Source organism: Sus scrofa, chromosome 1, assembly GCF_054392235.1.
Source record: "Sus scrofa isolate SSC_HxYL_T2T_F1_AM1 chromosome 1, Sscrofa_HxYL_maternal_Yorkshire_Landrace_v2.0, whole genome shotgun sequence".
Taxonomy (NCBI): Eukaryota; Metazoa; Chordata; class Mammalia; order Artiodactyla; family Suidae; genus Sus; species Sus scrofa.
The window spans coordinates 279,525,429-279,551,715 of NC_139383.1; the positions used below are offsets into that span (position 1 = coordinate 279,525,429).

A 26,287-nucleotide genomic window follows, 5' to 3' on the forward strand; every position below is an offset into this window, starting at 1 on the left:
CAACCAGGTTGCAGCGGCCAGGGCCTGCCCAGGCCATCTGGCTCCCGACCTGGGCTGCTGTGACGAGTCCTCCTGGGGCCCCAGTAAAGCCACCACTCTATTTATTTTATAAGGTCACAGCCCCACCAGCAGGGAAACTGAGACTTCTGACCCCTCCCCAGGACTCCGGGGTTTGGCTCAGGCACTCTTCAGCCCGGAAGAGTAACTCCCAAGATGAGGTGGGCACGGTGGTTTGTGGGGGGGTATCCTAGTTCTAAAACTTTCCTCATTTACTGCCTTCCCCAGCCCTTTTCTCTGATGCACATCAGCTAAGCCTTAGAAGAGTCAAGGGCTTGAAGAATGCTAAAAATTTAATGTATGTTAAAAGGGTATTAAATTCTAAACTAAAATTTACATGGGAATATGACATTAAAATATTTTTCGCTTTCAGGAAGCTGGGGGCTGGAATGTTATAATGTAGACAAATTTTGTCATTTTAAAAAGAATTAGCCTCACAGTATTTCTTCCGTATTCATAGAGTTAATGCCTGGGGCTACTCAGCGAGGCAGGCAGTGTGGTGAGAGGAGAGGCTGGCGGGAGGGCATAGCCCCCCAGCTGGATCTGGGGCGCTTCCCTGGGGGTGCTGGGGGTGCCCTCGAGGTGCGCTGGCAGGGGGAGCCTTGGCCTGTGTGTTCCCAGTACGTGACTTGGCACCCTGTCTCCATGGCTACCTGCTACCGAAGCCCTACTATGCACCAGGCTGGTGACCCTGAAGATGGGATTTTGTCCTAGGTGTGTAGAAAAGAAGATGGCTCAGAGAGGTTGAGTCATGGGCCTAAGGTCACACAGCAAGGAGGCAGATTTTTATTCCTTCTGCAGATTCTCAGCTCCATCTTGAGACTGTTAGAACATTCACCCACCTGGCACCCGTCCCTTGCCAGCTCCCAGGGGCTGGAGCAGGGCTTCCATGGGGCCCAGCCCTGGCCTGCCCCCTACCCCACTACGGCTCCTGCTGTCTTCTCTTCCGTGTCTCTCAGGCAAAGCCACCCTTCCTGCCAGGCGTTTCCCCTGCAGCCTGAGGCCCCGGAGCAGGCCTTGCCCCAAAGATGCGCTCAGATGTTTGTGGGCTGAAAGGATAAGTTTGCGTGGCAAGCGCCTGAGGCTACCACCCGCTTCCAAGCCCTGGGCTGGAGCCAAAGATACCTCAGATCCATCCCCTGCCCCCCAGTACTGGGGTTTGTCTTCAAGAACTCTGTGGCTGAGGTTTTTCCCCAGAAAAGGCCTTTGGAGGGGCGTGAGGGGGGCTGGGAGATGTGACGGGCTTTGACTTCTACAGCTTGGGGCGTGTGCTGGCTCCAGGGTTGAAGCCTGGCCCTCGGGGGTGCCCGTCTCCGGGTCAGGGGATCCGGCTCCAGGAGTGGTGGGAGGCGGCGGGGAGGTGGACCCAGTGTGACCAGACAAGAGGTGACTTGGGAATCATCGAGGCTGAGCTCACGAGGCCCTGGGAGCGGGTGGGAGGCCTTGGATGGCAGATGAGAGGGGAGACTTCGCCCTTTGCCCCCAGCGGTCATGGGGCTCCGCCAGTGGCTGCCTGGCCCAGCTCTGGGGTCAGCAGTCTTCAGCAGCAGGGTCTTGCTTCAGAATGAGGAGGGGGTAGGACCCTGGCACCGGGTGGGGCAGGCAGAGCTGGGGTCCCTGATCCAGAGGCCTCTCCACCGCCCACTCCTGCTCCAGGCTTTGCCACAGAGCAGAGGGTGACACAGACCCAGCAAGTGACTAGCCTGCCTGCAAAACCCCACAGCGCCAGTGGGCAGGGGGAAGGAGGGCCCAGGTGCTGGTTGCATGGCTGTCGGGATGGGGGGTGGGGAGTGGGGTGGGGGAAGAGCCCGGCGTGGGAACCGAGACGAGGTCTCTTGCCATCTCGGTTTACAGATGGGGACACTGAGGCTCAGGAAGCTGAAAGGTGTCTGAGCAAAGCAGGGCCGGATTCCCACCGGGGCTCTGAGATGTCAGACGGGGGCTGTGTCCTGGTTGCCCCAGCAGGCCTCCCGGCCCCCTCTGGCTGGTGGCAGCCCGGCCGGGACAGAGCGAAGAGAGTGGCTCAGCCTGGCTCAGCTCTGGACCCGGGAGACATCGCCGGCCAGGCCAGGAAATGACCACTCTCTGCCTGGCGGCCACCTCCCAGCCGCCCGCACCTCCGGGAGGTCACTCATTGGCAGTTAAAAATCTATTGTGACTTGTCAGAAAAATGAATAAATGGGCACATTATTTTTTCATTCCAGACCTCAGCATCTGTTTGTCTAATCAGGAAGCGGAGTGGGGAAGCCGGCAAGGGCCGCCGTGCCCGTTTTATGCAAGTTTTCCTCTGTCAGAGGAGTTTAAATGGGTAATGAACAGGCCGTGGTGATTTGAAATATAATCCCATTACGCTGACGAGATTACGGGCCTTCGAGACTTCACAAATCACTCGGAGGGCTTTTATAGCAAACACCACCCTGTTGGGATTTTGCATTTAAGCAGAGGTGTTTGGTGGGAACACAACATGACAGGCTTAACCCTTTCCCTCTTCTGGCTGCCAGGTCCTCCCAGCCGGGCCTCAGGGGAGCCCTCAGGATCACGGGTCTTTGGGCCACATCAGCGGAGACGAAGGCCCAGCCAGGCTGGGACACGTCGGGGGGCAGGTGGGAGGCGAGAAAGCCTCTCTCCATCATTTCTCAGCTGCCCGGCCTCGGGCAAGGCTGCTCTTTGCCTCAGTGCCCTCGTCTGTAAAATGGGGATTAGGTGGGTATGAAGATGGACTGCGGAAACGGTTGATCAAATAGTAACGAACTTTGGTCGTGAGTCTATTCAGAGGCAGGGGGTAGGCACCGATCGAAGAACAGGAAGCGTGAACCTAGCTTACGTTCGCCAGCGTGGGAGGCGTAACTGTGGCCCTACAGGGCGGGGGTGCGGGGCTGTTTTCAGTTTGAACAGTTATATATGTATGCACTTATTTCATCATTATTCTTGGCCGTACCTGTGGCATGTGAACATTCCCGGGCCAGGAACTGAACCTGCGCAACAGCAGTGACCCAAGCCGCTGCAGTGATAATGCTGGACCCTTAACCGCTAGGCCACTGGGGACTCCAGTTATGTATTTACTTTAACGTGCACCAGAAAGCGTGCGTCCCGCACCTCAAATCCGTCCACAGACCTTCTTACTTAGGATGAAGTTTAGGGAAGAGAACAGCGTTAGCCTGGCTCAGTTTATGGGGAAAATGCTCAAGAGACGAGCTGCTGCCGTGGGGAGCAAGGTGCTCTCCTTGGGAAGCAGACATCACGACTCTTTCCCAAACATCTGCGACTTTCAACCCTCGGGGGGTCGTACCCCTCTGTCCCCTGGAAGTAGGCGCCACAGGTGACGGATGCTGGCCAATGAAATGTGAGCGAAGATAGGAAGTGACTTGGGCCACTTCCGAACCGCTTTTGTGTCTCACGGTTGCTGCCCACTCTCCAGCCCATCAGTCCCCTCCCCAGGCCTTTGTGGACGCTGAGGACAGTGGACCGTGGCTGACGGTGTGAAGAGAGAGGAGCAGGACCCGTGTTAGGCTGCTGAGGCCTTGCGGCCAGTCCCAGCCCTGCGGCCCAGCCCACCCTGCCTAGTGAACTCACTGCATCCTCACAAGGCCCCTTTGAAGAAGGTATTATTGTCCCCATTCTACGTAAGAGGAAACCGAGCCTCAAAAGAAGGCAAGGACACAGCAGCCAGGGGACAGTGCGGGACTTTGAGCGCAGCCGGCCTGACTCCAGGGTCTGCTTCATAAGAGGGCCCTCGGTGAGTGTTGGTTTTACAAAATCAATTGGTGAGGAAGGACAGGCTCTGGGACTTGGACAGGGGGCAGGCCTGCAGCCCAGGACCCCCGCATCAAGCCGTTTGTCCCCAGGGCAGAGAGCCCAGGCCTGGCTCCCGGGCACTGAGGAGGCTGGTCTTGGTGGCTGCCACGGCAGCTTCTTTGAACTCTGGAACGCAAGGAGGGGACGGCTTGGGCACAGCCAGTTGCCCTCTCAGGAAGGGTACCACTGGGGCGAACGTGGCATCCGGGCAACTGAACTAAGCAGGACGACAGATGTCAACATCCCGTGGCCATTTAGCAGGTGTTTATGCACTGGGCACTGTGCACACATTGTCTCATTGCATCTTCTTTTTTGCTTTTTGTCTTTTTAGGGCCGCGCCTGCAGCATATGGAGGTTTCCAGGCGAGGGGTCAAATTGGAGCTGCAGCAGCTGGCCTAGGCCACAGCCACAGCAATGTGGGATCCAAGCCGCATCTGCAACCTACACCACAGCTCACGGCAACACTGGACCCTTAACCCATTGAACAAGGCCAGGGATCGAACATGCATCCTCATGGACACTAATCAGGTTCATTAACTGCTCAGCCACGATGGGAACTTCGTCTCATTCCATCTTGATTCCAGCCCTGCAAGTGGGCATTTCACCCCCTTGTACAGATGAGGTCGCTGAGGCACAGATGAGTTAACCCCTTACCTAGAGGGAGTGAGTAAGCAGAGGACCAGGGCTTAAGCGACAGAGGCCCACATGGAACCCTGGGATGGATCTGCTGCTTAGCCCCTGAGGGGCTGGAGCCTACAGGCCAGGGTGTGGGGGCTGGGATCACAGGTCTGCACCCCGAGCCCTCTGACCCTACGCTGGGGAAGCTCCTGCTTTTTCCTTCCCTCCCTCCTGCTCCTCCCTCTGGAAGGAGAGCAGCCCTGGTGGCACCCGCAAGACTCTGGCAGCAGCAGCTGGGCCAGGAGCTGGGGCAGTCCTGCCAGGGCCACACATGGAGGGCGGGGACACACACAAGGTGTTGATGCTGTGCCTGGGGGTGGGAGTGGGGGTCTTGCCCTCCCCGGGGAGGCTGTAGCACGTCAAGAAGCCACGACTGTCCCGCTCCAGCGGAGGTAGGGGCCTGATGTGATCGCCAGGCCTGGTGGGGGTGGCTGCCCCTGCCCACCTTGGGCCCCCAGGCCTCTGCCCGCCTGTCCCTCCACCTCCCGTCTCTGCCTGTGTTCCTCACAGGGCATGCGTGGCACTCACTGCAGTGTGGCCTAGGGGTCACCTGCTACCTCTTGACCTCCCTAGACTGTGAGCGTCCTGATGGTCACATCGGGTCCTTACTCCCTTCTGCCCTGATGTTTCGCAGTCCCTGTCCCGGGGCACAGCTGGCAGGTTTCAGGGACGTGATGGGCTGGGGCTCCCCTTCCAACTTTTCAACTCATGGAGAGAAGACGCAGAGGGATGTCACGTGGTCCCCGCACAGCTGACGGGCCCTCCCAGGCAATGGGGACCCTGGTCCCAGGGGCAGGAAGGAGAGGGGTAGGGAGGTGGGTCCCAGCACATGGCCCAGCAGCGCAGAGCTGAGTCTTGACCGAGGGGACCAAACAGACCAACAAGGACAAGCACTGACCTGAACAGCAGCTCGTGCCCGGTCGCTGGAGGTTTGCAAGAAGAGGCTGCAATACTCCGAGAGAGGAGGCTGGGCGGAGAATTTTCACTCCTAGAATTCTCGTTCAGAGGCAGAGGAGCTCCTGCAAATTCTGGAAAACAGAAACCACTGGAAGGAAGTTCGGGCTCACTGCGGCTGAGGTGTTCAAGACCCTCTCTCTCTAGAAGGGTCTGCAGGGATCATTGACTCCAGCACCTTCGTTGACGAAACGAGGACCCCAAGGGGGCAGGGCACAGCCCAGAGGTTACAGGCACGGCTGCCATGTCAGTCACTCTGGGAAGGAAGGTGAGACCCTCCCACGCCCTGAGTGCTCACCGTGGGAATGCAGGTGGTGACAGGAGGCAGGCTGCGGGGTGACCCAGGCCCGTGCACAGAAGGCTCTCAAATGATGGGGCAATGCAGCGGCCAAGGCTCCAGAGACCACTGCTCGGGCCTGTCAGGCTTCCCAGACAGGTGAGTCAGCATCACACCGACGAGGGCCACCCTGGAGCCAGGTGAGAGATGCTCACAGCCTTACCTTAAAATCCAGGTATGGGTGTGAGAGGGGCCGAGGGAAAACGGAATTTAAAGTCTTGATATCTGGTCGACCTGGGCAGTGGTTCGTGGTCCCCTTAAACCATATTCTTTCAAGTATGTGTTTTACGTAAATGGCACGTGGGCTGTATTTCACACTATGAGAACGGCGTTGATTTATAATTGAAGGAGGTGATGATTCCAAGGTCACCCTTAAGTGACGAGGGGCACCCTGTCTTGCTCCGTGTTAAAGGAGGCCCAGGTGCATTTCAGAAACGCTCGGTACCACATCACTGTCAGCAAACATCACCACCCAGAGGGATTTGCAGTGGCGCCCACTTCAGCATCATGTACCCAAGACTTTGAGACTGCAAAGCAATGTGCAAAAGAAGGTATTTATGACTTTTATTGTAATATTTTAATATTGAATATGTCACAAGATTTAATGACCAAATTAGTCATTTACATTTTCCAAAGATATCTAAATATAAAATTGCTAAAAATTCAAATACAGAGAGTAAGCTACAAATAATATTTTGTTTTGTTTCTGGGGTGGATAAGAATGGAAGACATTAGAAAAGGGTGCTTCTGTTGGCTGAACAAAGATCAGAATGAAAGAGGGATTCGTTAGGAAGCCCCTGGGCAGAGACCCTTGACCTTGAGAGGCTGTTTCAGCCACATGGCTTCCTGTACAACGAATTTACAACTTTGAAATGCAGGTCCTTGGTGAAACCTTGGGTCCTCAACCCTGGCCATCACCCTGGGAGGGACCCTGGAGAGTCTGGCGGGGATGGCAGAGGCATCTGGTGTGGCTAGAGGGACGGTGTCAGCCACACCCGATCCCTTAACCCCCATCTTCTGGGAGCTGGACCCCCACCTGCAGTCTCTGCTCGCATCTCCCCGATGCAGTGAAAGCAGCGGCCGCCAGCCTGCTCGGCCGGGGGGCAGGCACCGGGAGGAGAGGGAGAAGGGGAGCCGAGCCCTTCCCAGACAGCACAGCAGACTCCTCCGGGTCCATGGAAAATCCACACGTGGGTCCAGCTGTCAGCAGAAACCTAGGCTTGCTTAAGAAACAGGAGAGACCACTTCCGGCTGGGAGCCAGCGTGAGCCCCGAGTCCCTGTGCCCCGCAATTTACATGCCGTCCTGCATCTCTGAAATGGGACCAGCTTGGGGGGTTGCGGGAGAAGGCTTCTGAAGGGGAAAATGGCACAGCCTTGGACACACATGCATCCTTAGGTCCCCTTCCTGACTTTAGTAAGATGCTACCCTCAAAGCAATGCACTCATTTAAACAAATGGCATAGTTAAAACTATTGACTAAACCCTAAACATTTCTTCTGAAAAATCGAGCCATAGCTTTTCCAATCTGCCTGTTCAATATGGGAGCAGATTTTAAAGAGAATAACATAATCAATCCTCTGCCCCAAAGAATGGTCCATCATAGCAACCATGATAAAGAGTTTATTAAGAGGAAGAAGAAAAAAAAAAAGAAAGACATGTACATTTTTGTTCTTTGTTTAAGAAATTTGATCAAGTTGCAAGGAAAAGTCTGGGCATGGCTATGTACAGCCTCGGGCAGCACCTCGGGCAGTCAGGATGGCTGGACAGCGTGCAGCTCCTCCTGGTCGTCCGGCCCCTGGGCACTGCTAATCAAAGCCATGACACTCAGGCTTCGGTCCCGTGGAAATGTCCCCAGCTCCATTCTAGGGGGTGCCCCCCCTTCCCCCAAAGCCCACCAGCCTTGTCCTCGTGACCCTGGGAGTGGCCTCCCCTGAGGCCGGCAGGACACAGGGTGGGCTCCGAGGCCACCTGGTCCTGGCAGGCAGGCTCAGAGCTAGAGCCACAGATTGAAGCTGGAGGCCAGTGTCACTGTTGCCCTGATTTCTTTTCCTTCTGGAAGCTGAAGCTCGTACGTCTGTTCAGTTTTCTTTGTTTTTGAGCAAAATAGTCAGCCCGGGCAGTGCTTGCTCGTGATTCCAGGATGTAGTTAACCTAGAAGGCAAGAGGACACAGTCAGTCACTTGCCAGCCACTCTCTGCCTGCCCAGGACAAGCGGGGGAAGGGCCCGGACCTGGGCTGGGCGCCCTCAGGCCAGGGGCACTCCTGGTGGTGGAGTCCAGTTGTCACAGCGGCTGGCAGGCTGGGACTGGAGCCCATCTCACCACGGGGAGCAGGCCTGGAGAAGGCAAGGGCTGCATGGCCTGCAGTCAGCGTGGAGCCTTTTGGATTGCAGAGCCCGTGTCCTCGTCGCCAAGTGCTGCCTCCGAAGCCTGTGCTCTGGGGGCCTGCCTGTGCGCTGTGAGCTCGCACGTGAACTCCCTGAGGCCGCCTCCTCTCGGCTGAAAGACGAGGACATTGCAGGGGTGCAGACAAACTCAAACAAGACTCTATGTTCAGCCTCCCACCAGCAGGTACAGAGCTTCCCGCTGAGGTCCTTTAAGGCTCACAAGCACCCCCGTAGCTGTGGCTCATTGGACAGGACGGAAAGCGAGGCTTGGAGAAGAGGACCGAGCTGCCCAGGATCACCGAGGGCTCAGGGTCAAAGCCGGAAAAGACGCGAGCCCTGTGCAGGGGGGCAGGGTGCACAGCCGGGCTGCCTCCCAGGTCTGCCCGGAGCTGCTCCCTCCGGGGTCTCCTGGGGTCTTTTCAGACCCCCACACTCTGGGTGGTGGCGGCACACACAGCTGTCCCCTTTGGCAGGGAGCACCTGCCTGGCCTGCGCCTCGCCCCACGCCTGGGTCAAGGGGCAGAGGGAAAATCAAGGCCCAGCCCCTAGAACGACAAGTGCGACCAGAGAGAAGGAAGGAGCAGAGAGGAACCGGGCCAGTAACCCCTGGAGGGGGGGGCCGGAAGCTTGTGGAGGGACGAATGCGCTGGGTTCTGGGAGAGAAATGGGGGTCTGGGGCGTCCGGGGGGCAGGGAGGGCCCGCAAAGGCACACGGTGAAGGGTGTGCGTGGCCGCGCAGCAGCTCCTTCCGGGGGAGGCGGGGAAGGCCACCGGGCCGCTGCGCGACCAGGCCTGGGCAAGGGTGAGCCCCTGGCTGGGCAGCGGTGGCAGCTGCGGTGCTTGGAGCGCTTTTCAAGGACGAGCTTGCTTAACCCTCACAACGGCCTCGGGGCTGGCTGCCGCGGTTAGCCCCTCTGCCCCAGGACAAAACCGAGGCCCGGGAGGGTACTGTCACTTACCCAAGGTCGCGAAGCTAGTAAGAGTCTGGGCTGAACCCAGACCAGCCGGTGCTGGCCTCCAGCCTCCCGAGTGACCGCCACCCCCCAGCTCCACTCCTCCCACTGCCCCCGGTTCGGGCTTTCTGGGAACAAACACCATTTCTCTTCAACCTCAAACACCTAAAAGTTAAGACTAGAAACCTGACTGCTGATTCTACTCTGAAGGCCACGTGCCCTGTGCCCGGGGGGGAGGAAGGGCCTCTGCTGATGGAGAAGCAACTAACGGGGCTCGGAGGAGCTGGCGCGGATGGCTCGCCTCCTGTGCGGCCACGGCTCCACCACGGCGTCCCCTCCAAACTTTCTGCTCTGATAGTCACCAGCAGCAGGCATCGCAGGCTGGTTGGGGTGTGAGTACAGAAGGCCTGCCACGCTCGGCCACTGCCTCGCCAAGTTGCCAGCTGAGAGCAATAAATCATGAGGCCTGCAGGCCCCGGTGACGGGTTGGGACACTCCAGACAACGCATGGAAAGAAGAGGTTGTAGCATTCTTAATAAGAGCAATCTTTGGATTAGACTGTTTGCACACTCAGCCAACCTCCTGTTTTCTGGGCGTTTTTGGCACATGTGACTTGACAAAAGCATTTTAAAACGATCCTTAACAGACCAACTATTTCCCAAATTTATTATCTTCAGTGCTTTGTGATAATCACATAGATAATTTTAATGGAAGATTAATGTAATAATCAAAAGATAAAAACGCCCTTTGGTCTGCCATTAGCTGGTTAATATGCTGTGGCTTAAAACTTGCACAATTTTATGCACTATAGAGTGTTTCACTTTCAATGCATTTTACAGCTTAAGGCATAAAAATATAGGGAGTTTTCATGGTCAATAAAGTCACAGCCTCCATCACTCGATCACGAGAAGAACCCAATTTGAAGAGACCAATGATTCCTCTGAGATTCATCTCAAAGCTTGCAGAATTAGGGACCACACATGGCTTAGCTCAATCCCCTCTCGGGTGTGGGGGGGTAGGTCTGCTACTTCTCAGCTGGGTTCAAGCTGAGGCTCCGCCTCTATGTGCTCAGTGGCCTTGGGCCTCTAGCTCTTCATCTATAAAGTGGGGATAATAATGTTTGCTGCGGGGCAGTTGTGAAGATGAAATGAGGTAAGGGACATGACACGTCTGTATACAGCTGGTGCTCAATAAATGGGTCCCACAGGGAACAACGTGACGACATAAAGACTTGATGGAGAGTCGCCTGTCTGTAATACTTTCTCTGACATCAGCCTCTACTCCTCATTTCCTCCCATCAGTTTCAGTCTAAAGCTCCTATTTTATGTGAAACTCCTGAATTCTAGAACCACCACATGTGGTACTTGCGTCTAGGACTGATGGGAGAAGAAGCTCTGATGAAAACGTTTCTCCCAAACGGGGCCTCAGTCCCTCGGTGTTGGTGCAAAGCCCACAGAGACACTGGGGACGGAATGGCAGATAAGGCTAAGTATGTAAACTGCTATAAAAGTCAGAGGTAGGAGAAGTGAAATTTAATCTTCCATCAGGACCCCAATCATTAGCTCTCTAAGTAAATCAGGCTGTGACTCTCCAGGTGTCTCGTGCATGACGCAATATTTCTACAAGCATTTTCATGTGAAAACAGACATTTTAGGGAAGGTGATAGGCCTCGGGGATGGTACAGAAAAGCATCTGATTCGAGGGAGGCTCTGGTCCTGGAAAATGATTTCTCTGTACTTGTTCTTCCACCGTCTCGTACTGAAGTCATAAACCTGTGTTTCTGTCATCAATCTGCTGTTGTGAAAATTATTTTGATGTCAAACACAGGATTATAATTTTACTAGAATCCTTCTCAAGTCTTGAATATTTTAATGCTGGCTATAAAAAAAAAAAAGGCCAGCCCCTGACGGGTAATGGAATATTTCTCTACCTAGCCCCCAAGTGCAGCGCAAGCTCCCAGTGTGTCTGGGGAGGCTCTGGCAAGTAACCCTTAGCTCGCTGCTTTCGAGCACTCCAGGTGGGCACTGCCCACCTGCCTGTTCCGAGGGGCTCTGAGCTGGGGTGGTCCATGAACCCTCTGCTTTCCATCTAACTGGTCATGCTTCTCTGTCTCGGCTCTAAACCGCCCTCCTAGCAAACAGCTTTATCCGTTTCATTCTCATCTACTACTTTTGAAAATCTTCTGCAGCCACAAGGACTTTGCCTCAAAATGTTTCTGTAAAACGATTCCATTTCACTGAAATCTCCCATTCAACTCCTATGGCTGCGTACACCTGGGGCGTCAGGAGCACCAGTTCTAGAATCTGCCAAACCCGGGGTCAAGTTCTGGTTCTGCCACGCACAATTCTGGCGAAGTTCTTTTTTCCTGAGCCTGACTTCATCTAGGAAACAGGAACCATCTTCTACCCCCACTTCACAGAGATGTGAAGATTCCTTGGGACGAGTGTGTCAAGTGCCTGGCCCAGGTCTTGCACTTTCTGACCCTCAGTTTATCTTAGTACTTGTTTACTACTGCCTGATGATGACTTTTTTTTTTTTTTCCGGTCTTTTTGCTTTTTCTAGGGCTGTACCCACGGCATATGGAGGCTTCCAGGCTAGGGGTTGAATGGGAGCTGTAGCCACTGGCCTACACCACAGCCACAGCAACGTGGGATCCTTAACCCACTGAGCGAGGCCAGGGATCGAACCCACAACCTCATGGTTCCTAGTCAGATCTGTTAACCACTGAGCCATGACGGGAAATCCAATGACGCCACTCTTAAGAATGAACAGTCACTTAGGTGGGTTCACTTATTTAATATGTGCTCGAGCAGCCCTTCTGTGCAGTGGGGCAGGGTAGCTACTACGACCCCCATTTTACAGGAGGAGAAACTGAGGCCCAGGGAGGTGACGTGACTGGTCAGAGGCACACAACCAGGGGTTGGGGAGCCCCTCTGGCTCTAAGCCATGTGCTGCCGAGGCAGTTCTAGTTTCTCTGCCTGGTTGTTCCACATAAGATCTGGCTTGGAGAAAGGCTTCTCACTGTAAGAGTCTGAAAACCCCTAGTCCAGGGCTGTTCGGAGTGCGGTGCAGACCGGCCTCCTGGGCAGAGCCTGGGGGGCTTCTTGGAGTCACATATCTTGAGTCCTACCTTAGACTTTCTGAACCAGTGAGACCCCAGGGGAGCTTCGCTCAGCCTGACTGTGGGGCTAGGCCCCTCCAAACCCCCTGGCCCAGCCACACGGGCTTGGGGTCAGCCTCCCAGCCAGACCAGGCTCGTCCTGCCTCTCTGCCCGGCACGGGCTGCTCGCTGTCTGGAATGCTTTTTCTTTCTCCTCGTCTTAAAATGTGTGCTTTTCCGCCCATCCTTCAGGGCTCAGCTCACCCTGCCTCCCCATCCCTGGTATCAAGTTGGGTTACCCTTTTTTTTTTTTTTTTTTTTTGGTCTTTTTGCCATTTCTTGGGCTGCTCCCATGGCATACGGACGTTCCCAGGCTAGGGGTCGAATAGGAGCTGTAGCTGCCAGCTTACACCAGAGCCACAGCCACGAGGGATCCAAGCCACGTCCGCAACCCACCCCACAGCCCAAGGCAATGCCAGATCCCCAACCCACTGAGCAAGGCCAGGGATCCAACCCGCAACCCCATGTTTCCTAGTCAGATTCGCTGACCACTGAGCCACGACGGGAACTCCAAGTCGGGTTACCCTTTAGACAGCCACACAGCACCCTGTGGCTGCGTCCCGCACTCTCATCTCCCTATTGCCTGTCTCCTCTGACAGAGGAAAAGCTCTCTGGGGCAGGGACTGGGTCTGTCACGGCAAGATTCTCAGGACGAGCCGGGCACACAGAAGGGAGTGCTGCTCGAGAGGGTAACATACAATTCTAGCATCGAGCTGCGTGTGTCTAGATCAGGTTGCCACATTATTGTGATTCCTTTAAGATGTCATCAAAAAAGAACAATAATTTCCTCAGAGTCTCTTCCGGGAACCTCCAGGAACTCCGGAGTGTGGGTGGAGGGAAATACACGGTACGTGACAAGGATGAATAAAAACAGGAAGAGCCAAGCTTTTTGGGGTCCTGCTCTGGCTGAAGCAGGTGCAGAGCAGCTGACTGGCGGTGTGGCCCAGGTGGGCAGCACAGTTACTCTGCAAAACTGGTCCAGGGCTGGGGGGGCGGAGGGGTGGGGGGCGGCCCGAGACCTGGGCCCAGGCAGAGCCGCCCTGTACACCTCGTGCCTGGGCTGAGAAGAGCACTCACCTTGAGCACGATTTCATTGACGGTAGCAGCGTCGGATTCAAAGTAGAGGTGTTTGTAGTCGTGATTGCTTAGATACGTGAGTTTAAATATCGCGTGACCTGGAGGGAGACAGAGAGAAGGCGGGTTACCTTGGGGAGGGTCCACGTCCTCTCCCCTCATCATTCCAGGTCCAGCGAGAGCAAGTGGAGGCAGCCCGGCAACTACTCTTCCCACGAGTTGTCGTCTTCTTATCCCAGGCTGTTGGGGGGCGGAATGTGTGTGTGGGGGTGTTGGGGAGACAGCAAAAGAAGGATCAGGCCCCGTCTCACCCTGGAGTGTGCTCAGGGCAACGCCACGGTAGGAAGGCTTTACAGAACTATGTCTACATAGTAATTACATGGAAGAGGTGGTAGTTTTTAAGGTAGAAGGCCAATTAACTCCAAATTATTACTCCAAAAATAAAATAACTGTGCTTAAAGCCAAATAAAGAGCGACAGGAAAGAGAGGCTGACAGTAAGGCTATCACAAGGTTCTCCAAAGCCCTGGCCCCTGCTGGGAGGGGCGCCCTGGGCTTGTGCTCCTTTGTGGACGCTGCTCCTGAGGTCCGAGGCCTCTGGACATTTCTGTCCTGGAAGAACGGGTGGACAGGGGTGGAAAGCCGGCTCTTCCCAAAGAGAAGACCTGGGAGAATGGGCGGACGGCCGTGGAAAGCCGGCTCTTCCCAAATCAGGGGCTCAGAGCCTCTGAACACACAGAGCCTCCCCAGGCCGAGTTCTTCCACACCCTTTCCTACTGTATACGTTCTGGGTCTGCTTCCAGGTCTATCCTCTCTCGCTTCACTACCCTCAGATGCCACAGGCCAGCCCAGGGCACTGCATGCACCTGCCAGCCCGTGCCTGGGATGTCCTTTCTCATTAACCTGTCCCAAAAAGATCCGCCGGAGCTGGGTGCTTCATTTCTCAGCACCCTTCGCCTGTGGCCTCCCACGCAGCACTTGGCTCGGCAAAGAAACCCACTCACTGTATCGTGTCACCTGCAGCCGTGTCTGCCTCTCTGTGCCCACCTCTGGGCCAGACACGCCAACCAGATTCCCTCCTTCGAGCAGAGACGCAGGTGACGCCTGTCTCAGTCCCACGTGAGGCTCTGCCGGGCCCTGCGGCACATGCTGTCGGTGGGTTCTGGACTGAGAGTGGCCCTCCAAGAAAGTCTGCTTTCCCCTTAAGCTATGAAGAAGTTGCTTTGTTACTAGCAACCGAAGGAGCACGGCTCCGGAGAGACACGTAGTCAGAGCACCAGCAGACGTGCCCTGGCCAAGGCACTGCGGTGACGTGTCTAACCAGAGGCCTCGGAAACAACCCTCCCTGGTCTGCTCGGCAGACCCAGTGCTTGCAAGAGTAAAATTCAGCATAGTCTTTCTACTAGGCCTTCGAATCCTTTGTCCTTTTAATTGAAGCAGTGGCTGGTCATAGCTATTAATTAATAATATATCACCCATCTTACTGTAAGTTCACCTCTTTCCCGGAGAAATCTTCTTGGAAACTTTATTTACAGTAGCTAATTCTTCAGATCTCCAAAAATAAACTGATATATGCTGCACGTTTGTGGCCAGAAAAGTTGAGCTGCTGGTATTTTATCCTGGAAACATCATTATGATATACTCGTTGTGACCATAAATTCTATACTGAAAAAATTAGCTAATAATTTCTGAAAAAACCTTTCGGTCACTTGACAAATTTAGCCTGATTCTAAATTGTGGTACTAAAATGTTAGAATTCTCAGCTGAAAGCTCATTGTTCTGTGAATACATGAATTACCTGTTTCTGAGAAGTGGGTCTGGTGTGAGTGGATGGATGAGCCTGTGTGTGCGTGTGTGAGGCCCCGCCATCTCCACAGGCCCATCTCGGAACGTCGGAGCCTGGCTGGTGACGTCGCTGCGTGGAAGAACAATGCAGGCATCTCTGTCAGCCACGCTGTGACCAAGCAGAGCCATCTATGAAGGTCACAGGGCTGTGAAGGACAAACAGAGGCACCCCCTCCAGGAGGCTTTACTGCTGACACCTGGCCATGACAGACACAGACACCGGTGCCTGCGGCTAAAAAGGACCAGAAGGTCTTAGGGAGGCCTGGAGACCCGAAGCTTCGGGGTTCACTGACCACTCTGAAAAGCGATCTCATGGACTGTCTACACCACCTGCTCCCGCTTATCACTGACACAACCAAACCCAAACCTCAAGACACTAGAGTACGTTTCGCTTGAATAACTGAGACACCGTTAAAAACCCGTCCTGCGCTCTCTGGGAAGAGCCAAATCTACACATGGCACATGTGACATGAGTTTGCATGGACCTGGGGGCCTCTGGAAGGCAGCCTCCACACCGTCCCCCTGGACTGCACCGCCTGTGGGGCCTATCAACTGTGGGTTCACGGAGGGGAGGCCTGGGGTTCAGCTGCACAACAGTCACGTGACAAAAACAAAACCCCCAAGTCAAGTCTCCTGAATGGCTGCATATTTGGGTCAGGCAACTACAAACACAGCATCTCGTGAATTTTGCTGTGGGTGTGCCTAGCCTGTCCCCAGCACGTCCCAGAGTCCCCAAGCAGGAATGATAGCGCTTCACCCCTGGGCACCTCTCTGAAGCCGCTGATATATCTGTCCTTTCCAGTGAAAGCATTCGCAGCACCGAGAGAGGCGGACACGGAGAACATTATCTGGGGCGCTTGCATGAGAATTTAAACAAGCGGCCCCTCTGCAACTACGAGAGCGCTTACCAACGGGGTTAAGGTGCGGTGGGGCAGCCCAGCAGACAGCGCCTTCCTGCTCCGTGAGAGGAACTCTAGCTAACCCAGAGCCCAGGCTAACACCCGAAGCCATGCTGTCACCCCTGCTGGAGCCACGGGGACAATGCCCTCTGAGAGTGTTTGCTGTGAGGACGTCCCCGCTGCTCCAGGGGACCCATTTTGCGGGGTGACCAGTTTGACTCATTCAGGTCCTGCCAGGAGCGCAGGCTCAGGGCCAGAGGAATCAACACCACAAACACTGAGAGGCAAGTGTGATGAGCGTTAAGAGGAAGGTCACTGCAGGGAGAGGCCGTGGAGACCCCGGGGAGGTGGCTGGCCAGGGGGCGGGAGGGCCAGCGGAGCGAGTTGCCTGGGGAAGCCGATGCTTGGATGAGGAGGCCTGCCGGGGGAGGGGTCAGCTGGGGACACGCGGTGCAAAAGGGTGAGGACAGAGCGAGGACACACCCAGGGCAAGAGGCCACAGGCCTCCGACCTGGAGCTCCGAGCAGATGGGTTCATGAACAGTGAACGGGCAGGAGGGGACGTGACCCGGCGTAGGCTAAAGGGCGGGGGACACCGGATTCGCCAGCTGGCGGGGCCTGGGGCGGGCCGTACTCTGGGCAGTGAAGGAAACGGCCACCCTGTGCTCTGGGCGTTCCCTCCGCTCCCCTGGGCCTGGAGGCAGGGGGACCAGCTCCACTGTCACCCGGGTCGGAGTGCGCTCGGCTCTGAGGAAGACAGGGAGAGAGGTACGGCGTGGGACCTGGGCCACCTTTTACAGTAGTTAATACGCAGAATTCACACTTGGATCACTTCACCCCATCCAAAACCCATATATTAAAGTGTAACAAGTTAATCGACCTCTTGCTGGAAATGAATCTATCAATAAGCATGAGTAGTTTATGCTTCTTGGTAAATTTCCACCCGAGGTGTCCAGGAAGAAGGAATCAGTGGCGTTCCAATCCCGACTGAGCAGAGTAAGAACACAAAATGACAAGTCTGTCATCAGCCTCGGGCACCTCTAGGCCCACCTCAGGTAAAGGAGGAAGAGGGGTCTGTCTGGACTGTTAGAGGGAATCAGAGGCGCCGCAGGCTACCCCTGAAAACTCAAAGAACACCTGCAGCTTTCACAGGGAAGGGGGGAGCAGCCACAGGGGTAAACGGTCTTTGTAAAGATGCCAGCTGAGAAATTACCCAGGCACACCTTGTTCTGCTGTGCCTTCCTTTATTGTGGTTTGCAGATAACGCATTTTTTGGTAAACAAATTGAAGGTTTGTGGCAACCTTGTGCTGTCAGATGATGGATAGCATTTTTTTTTTTTTTAGCAATAAAGTATTTTAAATTTTTTTTTTTTTTTTTTTTAAGATGTGGAAATTCCCAGGCCAGGGACTGAACCTGTGCCATAGCAGCGATCCGAACCACTGCCATGACAATGACAGGTCCTTAACCCATTGCACCACAAGGGAACTCCCTTTCTAAATTTTTTAAAAGGCATTTTAAAATAAGGTGTGTAAAATTTTTAAAAGACAATATCACTACACATTAAACAGACCACAGTGTAAATTTGACTTTTACACGCATTGGGAAATGAAAAAATTTGTATGACTCACTTTATTGTGGTGGTCTGGAATTGAACCTGCAATATCTCTGAGGTATGCCTGCATAGCACCGTGATTTAAAAGAAAACTCAAAGTATTTTGCTTGGGTTATTAAAATTCTGTTTGGAAGTTGAGGCATAACAAAAGCCTGGGATACAGAGGAGAAAAATGTGAGCACTGGAGTTGGAGACCTGGAATGATCCAGTTCTGTGTGTTCCAGTGGTGGGACCCTGGGAGGCACTGTCCCTCCAGGAGCCCGGGTTTGCTCAGGAGGAGAGCAACCGTCAGGCATCTCACGTGGTGCCTGGATACAGTTGGGGCTCAAGAGGGTGGTGGTCGTCATTCCTACAACGTGACAGAACTGATATTTGAAGGTAAAATCCTCATTATTTTGAAGATTTTGTTTTTAATTGGCCTTCTTTGGGCAGATTTGTTTTGAGAGCTGTAGGAAGAATGCAATATAATGGGATATAAAATGCAGCATCTAAGCACTGGCCACATAGCCAGATTTGCTCAGGGCACTGGAACTACACATCTGCTTCTGAATATTGAAATGGAAATCTGGATACGTAAAAATGTATTTACATTTATGTACTGTTTTTCAAAGTAAAACAGAGAAGATGGAATGTAACGCTGAGCAGAAACCAATTAACTGCACAGATGTCAGAAGGGAGATGTTTGAGCTTTTGTGCTATAATTTATCATCTGCATTAAGAGTTTTAACTTAAAACAAGAGGCTGTGCTGAAAAAACAGGTTCCTCTGGTCAACGGATGGGAGTGGCCATTCTGAAAAAGCTGCTATTACCGCAAGATGGGTCAGCTTAAGCAAAGAGGGCCAGCAGCTTACATACTCCTGCTACAGAAGTGTTCCCAGAATTCCACTCCAAATGGAACAGAGATTGCTGTTTGAAAGGAGGCTGCCTTCTAAATGACCCGCTGGCACTGACTGGTTGGCAGTGACTGGCCAGAGCTGACATTCCAAACTAAGCCTGCAGCCCGCAGTCTAAAACTCCCTAGGTGTCACCACTTGCCAGAAAAGCCAAAAACAAACTTGACTTTGTTTGATTTCCTTTTCAAGTAAAAATTACAAAATATACGAAATTGGTACAACTACTATGGAAAACAGTATGGAGGTGCCTCAGAAAACTCAATAAAGAATTACGGAGTTCCCGTTGTGGCGCAGTGGTTAACGAATCCGACTAGGAACCATGAGGTTGCGGGTTCGGTCCCTGCCCTTGCTCAGTGGGTTAACGATCCGGCGTTGCTGTGAGCTGTGGTATAGGTGGCAGACGCGGCTCGGATCCCGCGTTGCTGTGGCTCTGGTGTAGGCCAATGGCTACAGCTCCGATTCGACCCCTAGCCTGGGAACCCCCATATGCCATGGGAGCGGCCCAAAGAAATAGCAAAAAGACAAAAAATAAATAAATAAATAAATAAATAAAATAAAATGACCTTTAAAAAAAAAAAAAAAGAATTACCATATGACTCAGGAATCCCACTCTTGGGCATATATCCAGACATAACATTCCTTGAAAAAGACACATGCACCCATATGTTCACTGCAGCACTATTCACAAAAGCCAAGACATGGAAACAACCTAAATGTCCATCAATGGATGAATGGATTAAGAAGATATGGTATGTATACACAATGGAATACTACTCAGCCATAAAAAAGAACAAAATAATGCCATCTGCAGCAACGTGGATGGAACTAGAGACTCTCATACTAAGTGAAGTAAGTTAGAAAGAGAAAGACGAATACCCTCACTATTCACCAAGCTCCAAATTTTTTGGCCCCCTAAATAGTTCTCACACATACACAGTCTTCTCCCATCCATTCCCATCCTGCGGCCACAGCCCTCACCCAGGTCCTGGCCACCTGCTGCCTCTTCCTGGTTTTCCTACTTTTGGTCATGCTCTCTTCAGATCCAAACGTCTACCGACAGAGGGCATCCTTTTATAACACACATCTGGTTATATCACTCCCCTACTTAAAACTCTACTGAGTTTCTTTTCCTATTGTTCTTAGCATAGAGTCCAAGCGTCTTAGATGATTTTCAAGACCCTAGACCAGCAGTTCTCAAGCTTTTTGGTCTCAGAATTCCCTTACACGCCAATGTTACTGAGACGCCCCTAAAGCTTGTGTTTATGTGGATTATATCAATATCTATTATATTAGAAATTGAAACTGAGGTGTTGCTGTCATGTCTCAGCAGTAACAAACCCGACTAGTACCCATGAGGACACGGGTTTGATCCTTGGCCTTGCTCAGTGGGTTAGGATCCAGCATTACTGGGATATGTGGTATAAGTTGAAGATGGGGCTTGGATCCCATAGCGTTGCTGTGGCTGCGGTGTAGGCTGGGAGCTATAGGTCTGATTGGACCCCTAGCCTGGGAACTTCCATACGCTGCAAATGCAGCCCTAAAAAAGCAAAAAAAAAAAAAAAAAAATCAAAACAGAAATTTAAAACCTGATTCTTTAAAAAGAATAAACTTATTACAAGTTAACATAATCAATGCATTTAAAAATGGCAAAACCTTTATATTTCCTCAAATGATAAAGGTTTAATAAGAAGCCTGGCATTATATTTTTTAAATATTGTGATTTATTTTTTAACAGAACACAGCCAGATTATACTCTCTGCTTCTACATTTGATCTGTTGAAGTTATTTTGGCAAAACCTTTATATTTCCTCAAATGATAAAGGTTTAATAAGAAGCCTGGCATTATATTTTTTAAATATTGTGATTTATTTTTTAACAGAACACAGCCAGATTATACTCTCTGCTTCTACATTTGATCTGTTGAAGTTATTTTGGTTGAAGTATATGAAGAAAAGTCAACCTTTTTTTTTTTTTTTTTGATCTTTTTGCCATTTCTTGGGCCACTACCGCAGCATATGGAGGTTCCCAGACTAGGGGTCAAACTGGAGCTGTAGCCACCGGCCTACGCCAGAGCCATAGCAATGTGGGATCCGAGCCACATCTGCAACCTACACCACAGCTCAGAGCAACGCTGGGTCCTTAACCCACTGAGCAAGGCCAGGGATCGAACCCGCAACCTTATGGTTCCTAGTCGGATTCGTTAACCACTGAGCCAAGATGGGAACTCCTCTTCTTTGCAAATATTCTTTGGTATTATACAAACTTGACAAATGGTATCTTTTTAAAGATTAGCGGCAATGTGGAATCTAAAACCACATGAATAAACTGTTCATGTTCTGTTAAAATCCTTTGGTCTCTCTTGCACTTTGAATGAATCTTTTACTCTTGTATGATTTTAACATCATGCAGTGGTCTGAAAAATACTGGTTCACTAAGTTATGCAGGTCTTCCAAATGTTAACACATTTCATTATACAATATAAAAAGTATTCATTAATATCACCACTGATCTCTTTAGAAAAGTCTTTAAGCAATGAGAAGCTAAGCTCATAGCGATGGATACAAATTTTTCAAGATTCAAATTTTCATCTGAAAGCTTGAATTTCATCATTGGCATGTAATACTAACTTATTTTCCTTAAAGTGACTGGCTTGCTTCCTTTATTTTCAAGAAAATGAATGCTAAACAGTTAGGCTTAAATAACTATAGTTCATCTGTTATTTTTTCAGGTAAAAATGGTGTCCATAAAATAAATGGTTAGTTCTGCTTGGAATTCCCATGATTATACAAAAGCTTTTCCTTGAAAGACAAGTATTCTACTCCCATATGCAGATGTACTTTTTTGTGTATTTCAGAAAATGAACTAGGAGCAATATTTATGGGGTCTTTTGATGCTTCAATTCATGTGGAATTTGTTTTAACAAAGTATCATAGGGCATCTCGGTAACCAAGTTTTTTTTTTGTTTGTTTTTTTTTTGCTTTTTAGGGCCCCATCTGCAGCATACCTAAGTTCCCAGGCTAGGGGGCCAAACTGGAGCTGTAACTGCTGACCTATACACCACAGCCACAGCAACATGGGATCTGAGGCATGTCTGCGACTTACAGCACAGCTCACGGCAATGCTGGATCCTTAACCCACTAAGCAAGGCCAGGGATTGAACGTGTATCCTCACGGACACTAGTCGGATTCTTAACTGGCTGAGCCCCAATGGAACTCCAGTAACCTAGTTTTTTTGCTTTATTTTTTCTTTCTCGGCCATACCCATGGCATATAGAAGTTCCTGGGCCAGGGATCAAATCCAAGTCAGAGCTGCGACCTATGTCTCAGCTGCAGCAATGCCAGAACCTTAACCCAGCAGGCCCAGCTGGGGATCAAACCGGTGCCTCCACAGAGACAAGCTGGATCATTAACCCACTGGGTCATAGCGGGAACTCCAATAACCAAGTATTCATTGAGTTTTATTCTTTAGCTTTTGGAAGGGTAGATAAGCAAGCAACAATTTTTTAAATCTAGAAACTCTGTCCTCAGTGGCAACAAGCTTGAGTTTGCAAGTTCTCTTGGGAGGTTAAATTAGATTACTTCAGCTATCCAATCCTTGGAGCAGAGAGCTAAGATAATCTTTGTGCAAACAGACCTTTTCCATTCTAAGCATAAACTTCTATATTACAAAATTTCCTCCTGTATTAGAGTATAAGGAAAATAAATACTGTATTATCAATAAATAAGGTGAATATTATGATTTCCTCAGGGCTGCAAAAAGCTCTATACCTCACCACAAAATAGTTTCATGCTGGCATACGACTGTGCTTATTGAGTTCTTGGATTGCTTTTTTAAAAATTTATTTATTTATCTGGCCACACTGGCGACATGTGGAAATTCCCAGACCAGGGACTGAACTCGCACCATAGCTGTGATCCAAGCAGCTGCAGTGACAATGCTGGATCTTTAACCCACTGTGCCACAAGGGAACTCCTTGGACTGCTTTTTAACAGGTTTTTTTGTTTGTTTTGTTTCATTTTTGGTCAACTCTTGTCAGTTTTCACTTTCCACCGTCTTTATTATTAAGTAGTATAATTCCTTCTCCCACTTCTCTTTTTCTGCATTTAATATCCTTTATTAAGAGAAACCAGATAACCAAGCATGGTTGAAATTTGTTAGGGAATAAGATTTCATAGGCTGAGTTGAAGCCAGGGATATACTTCCACCCCTGAAACCCAGAAGTTTAAACACCGTGGCTTTGTGTCAGTGGCCGAGGGAAGACTAAAAGCCTCTGTTACCATTTATATGTAACTTTAGACAAGTTATATAACTTCTTTGAACCGTAGTTTCTTCTTTTATAAAGTGGGAATAATATCTATCTCACACAGTTGTTGCTAAGATTAAGTAAGACTCCTATGATAAATGTGTACACACATCATAGGATTGTTGCGAGAATTAAGTGGTACATATACAGCACTTGGGACACTGCCTGGCACATGGCAGATTCTCTCTGGCTTTTTACTTCCACTCTTTAAGATAAGCAAGCTTTTCCAGATGGTAAGTATTTTAGACTTTGGAGGCCAAGTGGCAAAATTAAGGATATTTTGTAGACATTTATTTGATGGGAGAAAATCTCCGCATGTTTTAACTGACAAAATTCAAAATACAATAATGAAGTATATCTTTGGGGAGTAGTATAGGCTTCTCCTGAGAAGGACAGAGGTTTTTTTGTGTTTTTTGTCTTTGTTTTTGGTGGGAAGGGGAAATAACTTTGCTTAAATGGAGTTCAAAAATTAATGTTCCATATCATCAAGTCACCTGCAAATACTTACCTATTAAAAACTATTCTAGGAATTCCCGTCGTGGTGCAGCGGAAAAGAATCTGACTAGGAACCATGAGGCTGTGGGTTTGATCCCTGGCCTCGCTCAGTGAGTTAAGCACTTGGCATTGCCGTCAGTTGTGGTGTAGGCTGCAGACATGGCTCGGATCCCGAGTTGCTGTGGCTGTGGTGTAGGCTGGCAGCTGTAGCTCTGATCTGACTCCTAGCCTGGGAACCTCCATATGCTGAAGGTGTGGCCCTAAAAAGCAAAACAAACAAACAAACCTATTCTAGCGCACAGGCCAAGCGAAAAAACTGATGACAGGCTGTATTGAGTCCATGAGCCATAGTGGTCTTGCTTACTTCCTTTTTTCTTTGTTCATTCTATATGGCTGCCAATGGTGACATCTTGAGTACTCTTGATTTCTTTGTGTAGATCTGGGTTTCTATCTGGTACTTCCCCCCCGCCCCCAGCCATCAGTATTTGATGCAGTGAAGGTTTAATGGTAAAGAATTCCTTCATCTTTCGAATGTGTAGTAAGGTCTTCACTTTACTTTCACTTCCGAAGGATATTCTTGCTGATTACAGAATTCTAGATTGACAGCATTTTCTTTTAGCAAGAGATATCACTCCATTGTCTTCCAGATCGCATTATTTCTGGGGAGAAGTCAGCAATAATTCTTTTGTTGTTGTTTTGTTTGTTTGTTTTTTTTTTTGTTTTTGGTCTTTTTGTCTTTTAGGGCCACACCTGCAGCATATGGAGGCTCCCAGGGTAGGAGTCCAATCAGAGCTGTAGCTGCCAGCCTACACCACAGCAACAGCAACTCGGGATCCGAACCACGTCTGCAACCTACACCACAGCTCACGGCAACACTGGAACCTTAACCCACTGAGGCCACATCCTCATGGATGCTAGTCAGGTTCGCTAACTGCTAAGCCACAATGGGAACTCCTATTGTTGTTTTTTGGCTGCACCCTCAGCATGCAGAAGTTCCTGGGCCAGGGATCAGATCTGTGCCACAGTTTGTAACCAGAGCCACAGGAGTGACAACACTAGATCCTTAACCTGCTGAGCCACTAGGAAACTCCAGCAATAATTCTTATCTTGGTTTCTCTGGCTGCTTATAAGATTTTTCTCTTTATCACTAGTTTTCTGCAATTTGATTATGATATGCCTTGATGTGGTTTTCTCTGTATTTATTCCGTTTGGCCTTCTCTGGACTTCCAAGATTGGCAGACTGATATTTTTAATCAAATCTGGAACAGTTTTCTCCACATCCTTGAGACTCCAATTACATATATGTTAGAACACTTGTTGTTATTCCACAGGCTTTGTTCTTTTCATCCATTTTTAATTCTCTGTGCTTCAGTCTGAATAGTTTCTACTGCCCTGTCTTGAGGTTCACTGATTGTAACAGGCAGATTATGAAATGGCTCTCAATGATCCCATTTCTTGGTTTTCACAGCCTAGGGTAATCTCCTTGTCTTATTTGTGGGCTAGACCTGGTGACTTACTTTTGATGAGTAACGTGTTGGGATGCAGAGTTCCTGCCGTGGTGCAGTGGAAACAAACCCAACTAGGAACCATGAGGTTGTAGGTTTGATCCCTGGCCTCGCTCCGTGGGTTAAGGATCTGGCATTGTGGTGAGCTGTGGTGTAGGTCACAGATGTGGCTCGGATCTAGCATTGCTGTGGCTCTGGTGTAGGCTGGCAGCAACAGCTCCGATTAGACCTGAGAACCTCCATATGTTGTGGGTGTGGCCCTAAGACAAAAAAGACAAAAAAAAAAAAAAGTGTTGGGATGCATTTTTGAGATGAGTAAAGGGTTGGGATGTATCTCTGAGATGAGGTTATAAAAGACTGTGACTCTTTAGTACTTTGCTCTCCTGGTTATTTTGATGAAGCCAGCTGCCATTTTGTGAGCTTCCCTGTGGAGAGGCCCACATGGCAAGGAACTGATGGTATGCACAAAGAAATGAACTCTTCGAGTAACTGTTCAGTGAGCTTGGAAGCAGATCCTGCCCCTATGGAACCTTGAGATGATTATGATGCTGGCTGACAGCTTGATTGTAGCCTGGTGAAAGACCCTGTGCTAGAGGACTCAGCTAAGCTGTGCTAGATTCCTGGTGCATGAAATGGTGAGATAATAAATGTTATGATTATTTGTTTTTGCTGGTCTCAAGGCGTATGAAATTTGCCAGGCCAGGGTTGAACCTATACCACAGCAGTGACTGGAGCTTCTGCATGACAACACTGGATCCTTAACCCACTGTGTCATTAGGGAACACTGATGTGATTGTTGTTTTAAGCCGTCAAGTTTGGGGACAATCTGTTACATGGCAATAGATAACTAATGCACTGACCTTTTCCCCAATCTTCTTGATATACTCCCATCAGTGAAATTTTTGATTTAGATATTGCACTTCTCAGATTTTAAATTTTCATTTGGTTCTTTTGAAAGTTTCTGTTTTATTTTTGAATTCTTATTTTTCTTTAAGTCTTTGAACATATTTACAGTAAGGATTTTTAGGTACTTATCTGCTATTTCTATCATCCCTGCCATTTCCTTTTCTTCCTCCCTCCCTCCCTTCCTCTTTTCTCTCCCTTTCTTTGCTTTTTAGGGCCAAATTTATGGCATTTGGAAGTTCCCAGGCTAGGGGTTGAATTGGAGCTGCAGCTGCTGGCCTACACCACAGCCACAACACCAGATCTGAGCCACATCTGCGACCTACGCCACAGCTCACGGCGACACTGGATCCTTTACCCACTGAGCGAGGCCAGGGATTGAACCTGCATCCTCATGGATACTAGTCAGGTTCATAAACCACTGAGCCACAATGGGAA

At 50.5% G+C, this 26,287-nt stretch overlaps 1 protein-coding gene across 26 annotated transcripts in view; it reads right to left on the reverse strand.

Moving 5' to 3' along the window:
* Nucleotides 1-6,361: 6,361 nt before the first annotated feature.
* Nucleotides 6,362-26,287, reverse strand: part of MAPKAP1 (MAPK associated protein 1) — a 254,194-nt gene continuing 234,268 nt past the window's right edge. For all 26 annotated transcript variants that reach the window (XM_084996425.1, XM_084996452.1, XM_021068901.2 and 23 more), the window contains 2 exons: nucleotides 13,399-13,496; nucleotides 6,362-7,973 (listed from right to left, as the gene is read on the reverse strand). In XM_084996425.1, the coding sequence (XP_084852551.1) occupies nucleotides 7,848-7,973; nucleotides 13,399-13,496 (224 nt within the window). In that variant the 3' untranslated portion in view covers nucleotides 6,362-7,847. The remainder of the gene's footprint in view (nucleotides 7,974-13,398; nucleotides 13,497-26,287) is intronic.